Source organism: Meleagris gallopavo, chromosome 3, assembly GCF_905368555.1.
Source record: "Meleagris gallopavo chromosome 3, MGAL_WU_HG_1.1, whole genome shotgun sequence".
In the NCBI taxonomy this organism is placed as follows: domain Eukaryota; kingdom Metazoa; phylum Chordata; class Aves; order Galliformes; family Phasianidae; genus Meleagris; species Meleagris gallopavo.
The window spans coordinates 82,865,035-82,880,590 of NC_139406.1; the positions used below are offsets into that span (position 1 = coordinate 82,865,035).

A 15,556-nucleotide genomic window follows, 5' to 3' on the forward strand; every position below is an offset into this window, starting at 1 on the left:
CCTCTAAGTATTGCCGAGCAAGTCTGTTTGACTTTTGTGGGTGCCATCTGACATCTTCTAGACCAGAAATAGCTCAAGTCCAGAGTCACTGAACATTTCTTGCTTATCTCTATATATTAGAACCAATGACAGGCAACCAATATCTAAACTTTCACCTAAAATGGACAGGTTCCTTTCCAAGCCAGGTGCTGAACACAAACACACTCAGCAAGGGGCAAAGATGCTGGCAGAACTTCTGTTGGGCCAGGAGGACTAAGCAGAGCAGTGTGGGAAAGGCCACACTATCCAAATGTAGATACGTACCTATGAGCTTGTTTCTGGGACTCAGAAGAGTGAGGAAGAAAAATAGGCACTTCTGAAAGCAATTTGTCTCGTTTGAGCAGAGCTGTCTACAAGAGATCCAATGAATCATGTTCAACTCTCTTTTTCTGTCCGTGACCTACCATTCGTCATCTCTGCAGCAGGTAAAGGTGAGGAATGATTTCAAAACTAGGCTCCAATTTGGTAACTTAGAGGGAAATGGAGGGTGTTGGATTGAATGACAGATTCACTGCTGCAAATACAGGCAAGTAATGGTGATTATCTGTCCCACCATCTTTCTAGTAGATGAGAGATGAGGCAGTCAGGTGCCATTGGTACATGTGCCTGTTGTGAATGCACACGGTGTGATGAGAAGTGCCGTACCCTCAATTTATCTGTAGTATAATTTTTTTTTGCATAGAAGAGAACCTGCTGTTGTCATCAGTGCTGCTCAGTACAAATCCTCATTGTGATCACTGTGATACCCAAATAAATAAAATATGCACCTCATACTGATGAATTCGCTGCTCTTCTCCAAGTTAGCTTTTTCTGGCAGAAATCAGATACTGGGTTTATTTTCTTGATTGTTTTTACTTACCAGGTGATCATGATGAAAGTGAAAAGCTTCACCATGACACTCTTGGAAGACAAGAAGAGGGAGAGGAAGACCTGATGAGCAGCAATGCGTTGTCCAGTGCTTTTGGATCCTTAAGCCCAGAGAGGAAAAGGTTCTCCTTTGCATATTTTATGTCCCTCAAAACACCTTTTCCATCTTTCTCAGGAATGATATTGGCATAGGACAATACATCTGTTGACAGAAAATCCATTTACTGACACAGTGATCCCTTCACTCCTTCCACATGACAGAGTGGATGTGCTTGTCAGCAAAATATTATCAGCTCAAGGCAGATTGTCACCAGATGCTATCTAGTTCAGGGAGAGATTGAAATGGATGCTAGAGGGTCTGAACTCTGCTGCTAATGAAAATGAGCCAAATTGGCCAGCAGTCTCTATAATCAGATGTTTTATGTAGTTGTTTTTCAAGAGGGGGAGGAAAGGAGTAAAGTTTGATGGGATCAATGGGTGAGATCATTTGCTTGAATAGCAGGTAGCTGTTCTGGGCTGTGCAGATGCCAAGCATTTCCCTATAACCAAATGCATGAAAGACAGAGAGATCTAAGTGGGATGTCATGTAAATCCAGGTATGAAATTTTATAGTATTCAAGAAGTTTGCCACTTGAACTAGATAAGAAATGTGCCATCCTATTTTCATGTCTTATGAAAAGCAATAGGAAAAAGTAAAAGACCAGTTGGCACTGTTCTGCAAGGAAGCTGGAGTTGTACCTTGCATGTGCTAATGAGAGGCATAAGCAGAGCAGTGCTTGTACCCATCTTCCAACAGGAGAGCAAGGGGCTATGTTGTTTTCTATGTGCAGGGCCCTTGCCCATGGACAGCTGCAGTGGTTCAGATCATGATGCAGCTGCCATCTGATCACAGGTCTGAGCCCTTGGAGCCACACATGTCCCTCTGATGATGCTTGAACGACTGCTGGTGAAATCAAGCCTAACAAAGCTACCTGCCAAAAGCAGTGACAGCTTAGTGACAAAAACTCTTTGCAATATACATCCAAGTAGTAGGTCTAGCCAGAGATACCTAATGAACTATTTTGTGGTTGATACAGGGCAAAACTGGTGCCCAGAATTCATGAAGAGGAGATGAAAACCCAGAACTACCAGGTGAGCAGGGGGTGGCAGCCCTTACACACCTTTGACATGAGCTGGGAAAATATGTGTTGTCCTTCTTCCCCACAGATTGCCATCACAATCACTGAGGCCAGGCAGCTGGTGGGTGAGAACATCGACCCCGTAGTCATCATTGAGATCGGTGATGAAAAGAAGCAAACAACAGTGAAAGAGGGCACAAATGCTCCCTTCTACAATGAGGTTGGTGCTTTCTTTTGGGAAAGACATTTTCCTCAATGGCTCTGAGACGTCTCCACTTGGTGACTTGAACTGGAATGGACAAGCTGGTAGCATCTGCACATCTGAGCAGGGACGTCCGTTCAGTAGCAAAGGGGTCTGGGCTTTCCCTTTTGTCCTGGGAACAGGGAAAGGTCTTTGCCATACCCACCACCACCTATCTAGCTCCCAGATTTTTACCAAGGTCTGTGGGGTAACTGAAAAAACTAAGCCATGATGCTGACAGTGCTGCTACCAGCACAAAGATGATTCTGACCTGCTGTCCCCTTCTTCCACAGTACTTTGTGTTTGATTTTGTTGGACCACAGGTGTTTCTGTTCGACAAAATAATCAACATCTCCGTAAGTACCTAGGAAAGCCCAGTACAGTAAGTAATAGTGTCTGTGTCATTTTGGCTCTGAATGTTTCTTCCTAGTGCAATTAAAAAGAGACATAATGTTCAGTGTCAAGGGTGCTATGAAAGCAATATGAAGTGTTGGAAGAGGAAAGGAGAATGGAGAGGAAAAGGAGGAAAGTCAGCTGGCTGGCAATTATTTGAAGGAAAGCAAAGCTAAACATAAAGGAAGATGAGGTGTGGATTTTCAGGGACACACATTGCTGGCTTGGCACTCTGTGACACAGAAAGATAAACTTCACCTTAGAAACATCACAAGATAATAGAATCATAGAATCATAGAGATTGGAAGAGACCACTGGAGATCAAGTCCAACCCCCTGCTAAAAGCAGCTTACCTACATCAAGTTGAGCAGGAAAGCATCCAGAACCTTCCATGCTGTATTTTTGTTTGTTTGTTTGTTTGTTTATTTGTTTGTTTGCTTGTTTGTTTTTCCATTTCTACTGCTAGAAGTCCCACCACTTGGGATGAATAGTGAGTTGTTGTCTTAGGGAAGATCATGGATTTTCCTAAAGTGCCTTGTCCATTTCAAAAAGTGCACCAGGAAATGGTGTGTTAGCTGTGCTTGACAAAGTCAGGCTTTGCTCGGGAGCTACAGGAAAGCACATGAGCATAAACCTTCTTGAGGTGTTCAGAATGTGCCTGCTTTGCAGAGCTGATTATGAAATGACTTTTCCCAGCTACAAAAACCAAAAATATTCATTTAAAAATGACCATCTGGACATCTGGATTCCCAGTGCTGGTAGTAAATTGACAGAATCCTAAGCTCAGATCCACTCAATCACACACACATCTCAAATACATGAAATTCATACCTGTGCAGGATATCTGCAGATCTGACCTTCACATATCCCCAAGGACAGAGTTTATTACAGGCTGACATTGTTCCCTCTTCTGTTTCAGAGTAGATATTGTATAACTGTTAGGATTATATCACAGCATATGGCCTTCATGAGTTCTTCTGATGTGATAGCATATAAGGACAATACTGACACATCAAATATTGTGAATTACTGCATTTTGGGAACGTATAGTAATTTTTCTCTGAGGTACAGTCAGTCTGCTGGAACTGATATTCTTTACATAATACTTACATATCTCCAGTGGTGGACAGGAATATGCCAGCTTTCTGAGTGTGTTGATGTGTGGGGAATGTGCCAGCATTAACTGGTGTCAATCTGCAGAGCTTCATAGGGCTCAAAGAACATTTTGATATAAACCTGGTGAAGGTGAAATTAAAGAAGGGGTCCTAGATAAAAATGACATTTTAAAAAGAAAATATTAACGTAGTACAATGCTCACTGATGCTACTGAAATGAGAAATTCATTACTTTTCAGCACAGTTTTAGAGAATGCGACATGTTGGGGTAGAAATAAATAAGAAAGGAAATACACTTTGGGAGAGAAGGAATCCTTGGGGGTTGGAAAGCTTCAAGGCACTTGCTTAGCATGAATATGACTTAAAGAAAAACAAATATTTGTAGCTGCCATTATCAGCAATCACTCATGCACTGAATCCACATAATCTTTGAAAACAAATTCATCTGCATCTGGAAGCTCAAGGAAAGCAAAAAAGATTAGTGCTATTTTGCATGAGTCCAGCAGTTCAGCTGCATTCAGACTCTGAATTTGAGAAGAAAATGAGATTTTCCATTTCCTAGCACGTACTAGTGAACAAATACTTTTCTCCTTTTATATTTTCCAGTACATTCCAGAAACCCTGTAGTAATGTTATGATGCACTGAGATGCCCCTTATGCTGCAGTACTGAAATACTCCTCAGTTTAACACTGCTCATACTTGTGCTCATTCAGAAAATCTGAAGAAAACTGTCTCTAGTCTGGAAAGATACAAACCTTTAATGTGCAGTGTAGAGGTGATGCTCCCTTCCAGGGAAGGCGAGGCATTTACTATAAACTTAATGCTTGCATACTTTGCTATCATAAAAAATAACCTATGCTTGAAGAAGTACCAGGAGAAATACATAGCACTTAACACAAGCATTGAGGTATTCCCTCAGCAGTTAAAAGTGCCATAGAGGGCATTCACCCAAGGATGTCATGTTTCACACAGCAAAGCTCCAGATAGAGTAGTGAGGGTTACACATCTAGCGCTATTTGAATATCTTTCCATACCCTGGGAAGAAAATGCAAAGGGCAGTGAGACAACATCATGTCAGACATAGGCACACCCCCTCCTCTTGTTTCCAAAGTCATAAAGCAACTTCAAGGTTTTGATCATGGAAAGCCTCCATCCTACCTCCCCTTTCCACCCACCCTTTCTGGTTGGACAGTAGATTTGGGCAAGCTTCTGTTCCCATGTAGTTCTTCCAAAACTATGATCTTGTCACATGGCAATATGAAACCCACCAGTTTTTATGGCTTATTCTTCCATGGGTACCTTAGTCCAGCCTTGTCAGAGCAAGGCGGCAACACTGTGGTGGGACCTGGTGGCATAAGGGTTTGAGAAAAGCAGCACCTCTACATGAAGCACTGGCTTCACATTGACCCCTCTCTTACACAAAGCTCAATTAGTTTTTAAGCTTTAATCATAGGGTTGAATGAAATTTCTCCTTTGTTGTTTGATTTTTCTGTCCTACTTCAACACCTTCTATGTTGAAGTGAGGTTTTACCAAGGACAGGTGAATGTTATCCCAAAATCACAGGTGGCACACTAAAGGGTAACACAGAAAATGAAGTACATGACAAATCCAATGAAAAATCACTGAAGTCTAGTGTCTCTGACATGGATGTGCAAGTCCAAAGTCAGAGTATGAAGTCTTTCAAATTCCTAAAATGCTCTCAGATATGTGAATATTTATCTCCAAATTCTCAATTTCACTTTGGTGAAACTAAACCCAGAGACTAATTTGCAGTTGGGCCAAGATTTTCTAGATGACTCAGGCTGTTTTCAGAAAGCATTTCACAATTGAGGAGTGGATTCCAACCTTGTCAGCTATTCTGGTGAGAGGCATATTCTTTAAGAAATACATTTCCAGAGCCAGTCTTCCCTTAGAATATGCTGTTAGCATCTGCCTTGCCTGTAAGATGGAGCACACAGATATTTGAAAACCAAACACAAAAGTACAGAGATGTAGGAATCATCCGACAAAGGAAAGTTATTAATCAAATTTGAGTTTGATTGAACTAAATGAAATTCATTACTTGCCAGGAAGGCTAAGGAGGCAGACTCACTGGGACCTGCTTGCCATCTCATTTACATCCACATCACTTCTCTGACTTCATTAATATGGTGGGGGTTAAATCAGGACTGAGTCTCTTTGTTTAATACATGTTGAAATGTTGCAAAGGCACACTTTAATTCTTTCTCCTGTGGGTATACTCGGTTCATATGGCAATTCATAGTTGAATTGCCATATGATACAGTTTCTGCAGCCTAATGTGGAACCAGCTGTGCCCCATGTGTCTATCCTTATTATCCTTATTATGATTTATTTAAATTTACTGGGATAAGTAATGTAACTGCATCTACTCTCACATATCCATCTGATTCCTCATCTGGGAATAAACCTTCTTACACATCCTGGGATGAACCTGGGTGATCCAAATGAATGCAACTGAATTGATGTCTAAATTGGCACAAGGCACGAAATTCCAAATGCTCCCTGTATCTGCAGCTATAAGCAATCATCTTTAGATGCTGCTGAATGTCACTGATTACTACCTTTGAACCAATTGTGATCTTTAAATTGCTCTTATGGTGAAAAGAAAAAAAAGAGGCAGTAACATTGCATTTTTGTAACAGGTTATGCACCATAAACTGATCGGCAGTGTGCTGATAGGCTCCTTTAAGGTAGATCTGGGGACGGTGTATGCTCAGCCAGGTAAGCGGATTCCTGCCTGTTGAACGTGTTAAATGAGTTGGGAGGAAGGAAGAGGGAGGTGTGTTGCTTTTCCACTTAGATGCCTGAGGTGTATGTCAAGGGACAAACTTAGCTGGATTTTTGGAAGGTTTGTCTTCCTATATGGATGACAGATAACCAGACAAAAGCTGGTTCTCTGGAAGGAGGAAACTTCAGCGCTGATAACACCTTGACAATCTGCCCTTTGCTAGAGGCAGCATTTAATTATGGGATCAGAGGGGGCAGCTCAGTGTTTACAAAATCTGAACCTACCTGTTCGTTACCACTTGTGCTGGCAAAAGGGGTGGAGGTGGGGAGAGAGGAGAGAGTGTGGAAAAAATTGTGAGGAGAGCACAAGGTAAGAGGAGAGGCAGAGCAGAAAGGGGGAGAGAAGAAGGAAGTGGCAAAGAGCTGACCATGGCTCCACTGCCATCTTCAGAGATGTCCAGCACTTACTGAAATTTGTAGTTAAGGAAAGATTACCTATCCCATTTTTGTCCTGTTTTTACATCTACAAAGTATATATCTTTTTCTCTTCCACAGTTACTCATGGACCTCTTTAAAGTCCTTTCTAACCTAAGCCATTCTATGACCTGATCTCTTCTTAGTCTTTAGGAATGGATGCATTTAGGCCACTTGCTGTAGGTGTCACCCAGATACAGCATCTAGAGACATAACAGCAGAGCCATTCAGGCCACCCTCTTGCTGCAGGAGAGTACTGAATTCTTCAGACAGTTCTCATCAGAAATCAGGTCATTCTTAAAGCCTCAGCCTTAGCTCAGCTGCTGAAACCTTACCTAGCCTTCCCCTGGTCTTCAGTCATTGATCCTAGTAAACATTGATGAAAACAACCTTGTTCCCAGTAAGACCTACATCAATTCTCTTGTCTTCCTTTTTGGTCACACAACATTTTAGATCCTCAAATCCAGCTGAAAACACAAATGATTGCAGTGCCCTTGGTGCGAATGAAGAGGAGCGAGTTTTGCATGTTTTGCAGCCTCTATCTTGCTGTTGAAGTTTGTCCATCTTACAGGTCATCAATTTTGCGACAAGTGGGCGCTTCTCACAGATCCTGCTGATATTAGGACAGGAACCAAGGGATACCTGAAGTGTGACATCAGTGTGACTGGCAAAGGCGACACGATACAAGCCACACAAAAAACAGCTGATACTGAGGAGCAGATTGAAAAGTACTGCAATAGTTTCTTTCTTACTGCATCCTTCTTTATTAAGTACCTGAAAAGTCCTCTGCTCTCTTTTCACTCCTGACATTGCTAACACAGGGTTAATAGCTGAAGTTATCATATGCCTGGCTCTTCTGATGTACTCAAAGAGAGGTTTTTATAATCCTCTCAAATAAATTGAAGAGCATGTCATAGTCACTTATCTGTAGCTGATAGAGCTGACCAGAACCTGTGGCTAAGTGCCAGATTATCCTTGATAGAAGATTCATTGATTTAAAATCAGTTGAAATATTTTTTGAAAAGCAGCGAAATAAGAAGAAAAAGTGTGAGAAGCTATTATGTGAATATTATATTTTCCACATTCTTAAATAAACTCACGTGTACTCTCCATGTAAGATACAGAAATTAAGGTGGTAACAAGCTGCCAGTATACTTTAGATTTTACAAGAGCAATGTTACTAGTCAATACTGACATATAGGACCAAGTTCATGGAGGGCCACCAAGATATGGGACTGGATTGCATGATCTACAAGGAGAGCTGGGAAGATTCATTACTTGAGCCTTATGAAATCGAAAGGGGATCTTACTGCCGTCTCCAGCTGTATAATGAAGAGGACAAAGCTGGATTATTTCCAAAGTAGAAGAATGAGAGGTTTTGGATACAAGTTAGAACAAAGGAATTGCTGAACAGAAATAAATAAACGTACATATTTTGTACTATGAAGGTGATTGAATGTAGCAGAGGCCAAGAGAGAGCAGGTGGAGATACTCAGAATTTATCAGACACAGTGCTGAGCAACCTGATCCAGCTAGACCTGCTCTGAGAAGTGCGTTGAAATAGGTAATATCCAGAGGTCACCTACAAATGATATTTTCTATGCTTTGAGAAACACATATATGTCACACGGACATGTTTGCTGAATAATGGTGTATTATTTTCTCATAGTAACCAGAAAATGTTGTGGTTCTGGAGATCCAAAAACAAATTTATACCCCCTTTTTTTATTTATTCTCAGAATGCAAGCTAACTTGAGATAACAATTTTGGAAAAAAAGCATCACTTTCAATTTTAAAGAAGTGTTCTCTCTCCTTTCAGGAATCTCTTGATCCCCAAAGGATTTCCATCTGAAAGACCATGGGCCAGATTTTATGTGAGAATTTACAAAGCAGAAGGACTTCCAAAGATGAACTCTAGCATCATGGCAAATGTCACGAAAGCGTTCATAGGCGACAGTAAGGACCTTGTGGATCCCTATGTGGTGGTCATGTTTGCAGGTCAAATGGTAATTGGGATCTTCTTGATCACGAATGTAGGCCTTCTTTCTTGCTAGCTGTATAGTAAGCAGACAGTAGAGCTGATGTGCTTTAATTTTTTGTTGTGTAAGATAGGGAAAACACATATTTCTTTCAACAGAATGAAATCTTTCAGTTCTTAAATTATGCAGGAAAAAAAGTGAAATAAACTCTTGATGTCAGCAGAAGAAATAGTATCATCATCACAGCAGTAGGTTGGAGTCAGGCAGCAGTAGAGGAAAGCAAATTCTGCAGATTTTTTACAAAAGCATCAAGTTACAAAACAGCAAATTATGCAGTGTGGTATTAAGTCAGTCCTATATTCTGATCTCCTTAAAGTGAAAAAATGAAACAGGATTGAAATCAGTAAGGTAGGTTTAATTTGGATTGAATTGATGGCAAAGAAGAAAGAACGCCCAGGGATCCAATTCCCCTGTTACAACCATGAAGGACCATGTCGAGGAGCCTGATCGACCTAAATAATGAAAGAACCTAACTGAAAATTATTTGAAAGCAGCAATAATTTCTGTGCCCTGGGGAGAGAGAGGAGGAGTATATTTCATCCTCTAAAGGTTTTAGACATGAGAATGAGGACTTTTGTGCTGAGTACATGTTTTGCTGTGAATCCAAATGGTGAAGTGTTGAAAGTCTGAAACTAGTATGGGTTAAAATGATTGGTCAAATGTGTGTGGTTAGTTCAGGCTTAATAGAGATTTGAAGAAAACACAAGAATGGGTCATCAATGTGAGTTTGCCTGCTGGCATGTCAAATATGGGTCTAGCCCAGTTGGACTTCCTTCCTTAGTTGTTTTCATCAAATGTGAAAATAGAAGGCCTGTTGCTGTTGTGATACGGTCCTGTCATCTCTTTCAGGCTAGGAGAAGCTCCAGTCTCTATATCTATAGCACACAGATATGTGCCTAGAGCATGAGCCACAGTAATGATATTTTATACTAGATAAATCACCTCAATTAAGGTAATTCCATTGGTACATACTGCCTGGCAGCAGTAATGAATTTAAGTTTTTATGAGACAAAATGCATGGCATTACTACCACCAAGGTATTTCAAAAGCCATTTTAAGATGTGCATTTTATAGCATAAACATAAACGTCTGGCTTTACAGATATGTTTTGTGCATAAGGGTCCCAAAGAATTAGAAAGGGAAGGGAAGAGAAGAGAAAGAATTAAGAATTAAGGGAAGGAAGAATTAAGAAAAGGAAAGTCCAGAAGGGCATACCTGGAAGAAACGGAGGTATTCAACAATTTTTTTTGCCTCAGTTTTTACTAGCAACTACTCTACACACTGCCCTCGAGCAGATGGTACAGAAGGTGGGAACCAGGGGCACAATGCCTCTCCCACTGTGTATGAAGATCAGGTTTACGAGTGCCTGGGAACCTGAACATCCAAAAGTCTATAGGTACTGATGAGATGCATCCCAGAGTCCTGAGGGAATTGGTTCATGTAATCACCAAGGCAATCTTGATGATATTTGAAAACTCATGGCAGTCAGGTGAAGTCCTTGGTGACTGGAAAAAAGGCCAAGAAAGGTAGGAAAGATGACCCAGGGAACCACTGACCTGTTTGTCTCACCTCACCTCAGTGCCAGGGAAGATCAAGATACCAGGAGGATAACTCCTGGAAGCTGTGCTAAGGCACATGGAAGTGGGGGAGGTGATATGGGATAATCAGCATGACTTGAACAAGGGCAGGTCCTTCCTAACTTGCTGCTTTTTATGGTGGCGTAACCATGTTGGTGGACAAAGGAAGAGCCACTGACATCCTCTATCTGGACTTCTGTAAGGCCTTTGACATGGTCCCTCATAATGTCATTCTCTCCAAATTGGAAAGATATGAATTTGATGTGTAGACTGTTCAATGGATGAAGAACTGGTTGAGAGATCATACCCAGAGACTAGTGGTCAATGGCTCAATGTCTGGATGGAGATTGATGATGAGTGGTGTCCCTCAGGGGGTAGTACGGGCACCAGTGTTATTTAACATCTTCGTCAACAACACTGACAGTGGGATCTAGTGCACCCTCAGCAAGCTTGCTGATGACACCAAGCTGTGTGGTGTGGTCAACACACCCAAGGAATGGGATGTCATCCAGAGAGGCCTAGACAGGCTTGAGCAGTGAACCAAGGAGAACCTCATAAGGTTCAACAAATTCAAGTGAAAGTCTTGCACCCAGGTTGTGGCAACTCCCACTATCAGTACAAGCTGGGGAATGAAAGGATAGACCACAGCTCTGCTGAAAAGGACTTGAGGGTACTAGTGGATGGGAAGCTGGACGTGAGCCAGCAATGTGTCCTTGTAGCACAGAAAGCCAAGTGTATCCTGGACTGCATCAACAGAAACATGACCAGCAGGTCAAGGGAGGTGATCCTGTCCCTCTGTTTTGCACTAGTGAAGTCTCACCTGGAGTACTGCATCCAGATGTGGAGTCCTCAACACATGAGAGACATAGACCTGTTGGAGCGTGTCCACAGGAGGGCAAAAATGATCTAAGCATGGAACACCTTCCCTTTGAGAACAGAGAACTGGGGCTGTTCAACCAGGAGAAGACTCCAGGCAGACCTGATAGGAAATTTTCAGTATCTAAAGGCGAGCTGTAAGAAAGAAGTGGACAGACTCTTTAGCAGTATCAGCTGTGACAAGATGAGGGGAAATGGTTTCAAATGAAAAGAGGGGAGATTTAGACTGTATGTAAGTAAGAATTTTTTTTATAATAAGGGTAGTGAACACTGGAACAGGCTGCCAGGTGGTGGATGCCCCACCCTCGGAGACACTCAAGGTCAGGATGGACCAGGCTCTGAGCAACCTGCTCTAGCTGTAGGTGTTCCTGCAGGGGAATTGGACTAGATTGCCTTTAAAGGTCTCTTCTAACTCAAAAGATTCTATAATTCTATGAATTAGATTTTATTCTAAGGTGTGCTGTGTGCAGCTAAGAATTCTTAAGTCTTTTATTAGATACTGAGGAAAGAATAAAGCTAATAGAAAAAGCAGTACTTTCAACAGAGGATACTGGTGAAATGTTGCTGAGTGCAATTAAAATACTCATTGCTGTTCTCAAGAGTCTAATCCCTGCAGAGTTACATATGCTGGACTTTCATTTCAGGGTCGAACAACTGTGCAAAAGAACTGTGCAGATCCTGTATGGCATGAACAAATTATTTTCAAGGAAATGTTCCCTCCACTTTGCCGAAGAGTCAAAATCCAGGTCTGGGATGAGGGCAGCATGAACGATGTGGCCTTAGCCACCCACTTCATTGACTTGAAGAAAATATCCAATGAACAAGATGGTGACAAAGGTAAAGGAAAAATGGCTGTTCCAGATTACGCCCCTATGGGAAAATCCACTTGTTTGAGATCTGAGCACTGATTAATCCCATTTTAGGGATTCCCAGTGTTCAAGTAAACATCTATGTCTTTTGTTGGTTCTCAAAGTCCTTTTCTTTGTTTAATTCAAAGTTCTATTGCATTGCTTTTGGAGTATGGTAGTGTGCTACTTCCTTACTTGTTAAAAGGCTGCTGAATTAATTGGTACCTTCTTTGTGACTGGCAAGAATTTTCTCCAGACCATTAGGGATAACTGATGTAAGTTAACAGCTTGTACTAGTATCTCTTTGCCAATGAAAGCATAAAGTGCACACCATAGGCAGAGCAGGCTTCTATCCAGGAAGAGAAACGTGTTTTGTTAGCACTCAGATGGGTGTTACCACAGCTCAAAGCGGTACCATAAACAAATTTGTAAACCCTCATGTATATGAAACTCACTGCCTTGAGTCTTTTCACTGATGACTGAGCATATATCTCCAGCCTAATTTATATTGTGTTATCACAGTATGGAACACAGTCAGTTATCTTTGGCAATTCAAACTTGTATCTGACTCTTTAAACCAAAATCATATGACAAATCATGTCAGGTGAGAAGTGACATGGGCCTGTGAACAGCAAGATGAGAAAGCTTCTGCTACCATGTCCCAGTCCTCATCCTTTAGGAGCAAGGTATTTTCTTCCAAGAAGTTTGATACGTCCTGTGTTCCCAGCACATGAAGCATGAATAGCTTCTGATAAAGAACTTCAGATTGACAGAGTCCCTGGTTGAATATTAACAGCAGCTACTGAGTGCCTAAGATTTGCCCGGCAAAACAGTGATCTATAGGAATTGGTCTATACCTGCATAGAAATGGACCCAGGCTTGGCTTTTGGAGCATGAGAGGCAAACTTCATTGAACAGACTGCCAGGAGTATGTGCTAATGCCTAATGGAAATGCCATAAAATGTGCTTTATCCCCAGGGTTCTTGCCTACCTTCGGGCCTGCCTGGATCAATCTCTATGGCTCAGCCAGGAATAACAGCCTCATGGACGATCATCAGGAACTTAATGAAGGTTTTGGAGAAGGGGCGTCTTTCAGGGGGCGTCTCTTCATTGAGATCGCTGTGGAGATACTTTCAGGAGGAGCTCGTGAGTCAAAACTTTCAAGAATCATCAAGGATATCAAGTTGCCAGCTAAAGATAAAGATAAAGCAGCCAAAGGAAAAGACAAAACTGACAAAATAGGAGAGGATGGAAAGTCAGCTTCTCCTTCAGATAAGATGAACTCAACTGAAGTGGAAGTTGAGCCATTTGATGTGCCTTCAGAGGTTGGTATGATAGTAAGAGATTGATTGACACGTGTCCCTAAACTTCTGAGAATGGCTTTGATTTCTATAGTTGCATTTAGATCGTGTAGTACTGTTTTTACATGCTGCCCTCTTGCTGCCCCCATATCTTGATATCTTCTGATAATAAAGCAATTCAAATGGAACATTAATATATATCTGAAACTCAGAGAAAGTACTGCTTAGGACTCGGTTTCCATAAAACTTATCTTCTATCTTATTAGTCCTTCTGCACTATCTGTATCTATGTATTCCTTTTAGAAACATATGAGGTAAAAGCTGCTAAATGACACAAGTCAAGGAGTGTGTTGGCAGAGAAGTTGTATGGATAACTGCAGGCCAACACGCAAGTCTGGGCCCTAGTCTTGCTTTATGTACCTATCTAGCCTTAAATTGCTGTGGCCCCTCTGTTCTTCTCTGAAGACTGTAATAGCAATGGCATGAGAAGAAACTTATTTTCATATAGATTTTCCTCCATACAGAAGAAATTACTGTAAGAGGCTCAAACAATGTGGCTTTAGCTGCTAGCTAAATGCTCCAGGTAGAGGAACAAACCCTGTTGTATCACAAATAAATATTAATAGCAGTAATAAGGATTTATTTCTGGCAACCATGCCTCAATTTCCAGTATGGAATGAGTAAGAAGTAGCAACATAATGCAGTGCTGCTAGACATTCTTTTGTTTCAGCAATATTTCATGCTATAATAGAAAAAGTAATTGTATTTCATCTCTCTGAAAAAGAAAAGTGGAAATGGAGCCATTACAAATAAGTTGGAAAATGTCTCATAGAGCCTCTGAGACAACAGAGGCAAATTATCTGGCTCCATGGGTGAACTTTGCTGACTGATTCCAACAGCAAGAAGACATTAAACATGTGTTATTTGCTTTCTTTGTAATGGGAGGTAAATGTGTGTCACAGTCTCCAAGCCTCAGCGTTAGGAGGCACACTTTGCTCTGGGTTCATACTGAAAACAATCAAGGTGCAGAGAAGCTAAAGCTTCTTTGGAGCTGCAATCTGCTTGTGAAGCTGTGTTTGATTTGAAATGCTGCTAATTCTTTTGCTGGAAAAATACGCCCCTTTGCTGTGGATAGCAGAGGGTTATTTTCAAAAAGAAGAGACTGTGGGCTATGTCAAAAGCTGTTTCTGTTTTGCAAAAGGCAGGGAAACTAACATTCATATTTTTTAATCATTTCCTCACTCTGTTCAAAAAGATCCTCATTCTGATCTTGCCTGATGGGCATCAGTGCACTGATATTCGTATGAGGAGATCAGTAGTGTTTGTACTGGGGAGATTGTGGCAGTCAGTATATGAACCTGGGAGAACTTAAGCCATAAAATTCAGTTCATTTTAGCTTAGTCTTGACTTGAGGTTAATAGCTTGCTTTGTTAATGGCCCAAGAGGACTGAAGGTCTCAGTGGCTTTCCTTGAATGGATCTTGAGTGAGTTTATACAGAACAAATCTGAGTCTCAAAACTTCTCAAGAAGTGACATTTTTTATGCCCGCTTCTGTGTCATGATTGTTTGGTTCCTGCGCTTCTACTTTATGTGAAAAGCTGACAACACAGTTACCAGTGTTTGTGCTGTGATGCTAGGGAAGGCAAACAGCAGAGAACTTCATAACCCACCAGGTCGACACATTGATACTGCAAACACAAGAGCAATAGGTTAAGTCACTCCTGGGGAACAGAGCTGGGCAAGCAGCAAAAAGTGCCCTTGAAATACAAAAACTTACAGATTGAATGGTGGTTTAAGTGTATGTGGAAAAAAAGGAACTGTGTAAGAGACTACTAGGTGAAGGATATGGAGTGAGAAGAAATTACTTTTATGTGACCAACTGATAATACTGGACACCGTTGATACAACCAAAGTCATT

The 15,556-nt window shown here is 41.3% G+C and overlaps 1 protein-coding gene across 4 annotated transcripts in view; it reads left to right on the forward strand.

Annotated features, from left to right (window-relative positions):
- The window catches only part of FER1L6 (fer-1 like family member 6), an 84,614-nt gene that overhangs the window by 23,690 nt on the left and 45,368 nt on the right, over nucleotides 1–15,556 (forward strand). For all 4 annotated transcript variants that reach the window (XR_014882687.1, XM_085221650.1, XM_003205270.5 and 1 more), the window contains 9 exons: nucleotides 902–1,028; nucleotides 1,983–2,037; nucleotides 2,113–2,244; nucleotides 2,559–2,621; nucleotides 6,439–6,517; nucleotides 7,569–7,725; nucleotides 8,817–9,003; nucleotides 12,134–12,326; nucleotides 13,316–13,662. Coding sequence is in view for 3 of the 4 variants with exons in the window: in XM_085221650.1 (XP_085077776.1) it covers nucleotides 902–1,028; nucleotides 1,983–2,037; nucleotides 2,113–2,244; nucleotides 2,559–2,621; nucleotides 6,439–6,517; nucleotides 7,569–7,725; nucleotides 8,817–9,003; nucleotides 12,134–12,326; nucleotides 13,316–13,662 (1,340 nt within the window). In the remaining variant the exon portion in view is untranslated. The remainder of the gene's footprint in view (nucleotides 1–901; nucleotides 1,029–1,982; nucleotides 2,038–2,112; nucleotides 2,245–2,558; nucleotides 2,622–6,438; nucleotides 6,518–7,568; nucleotides 7,726–8,816; nucleotides 9,004–12,133; nucleotides 12,327–13,315; nucleotides 13,663–15,556) is intronic.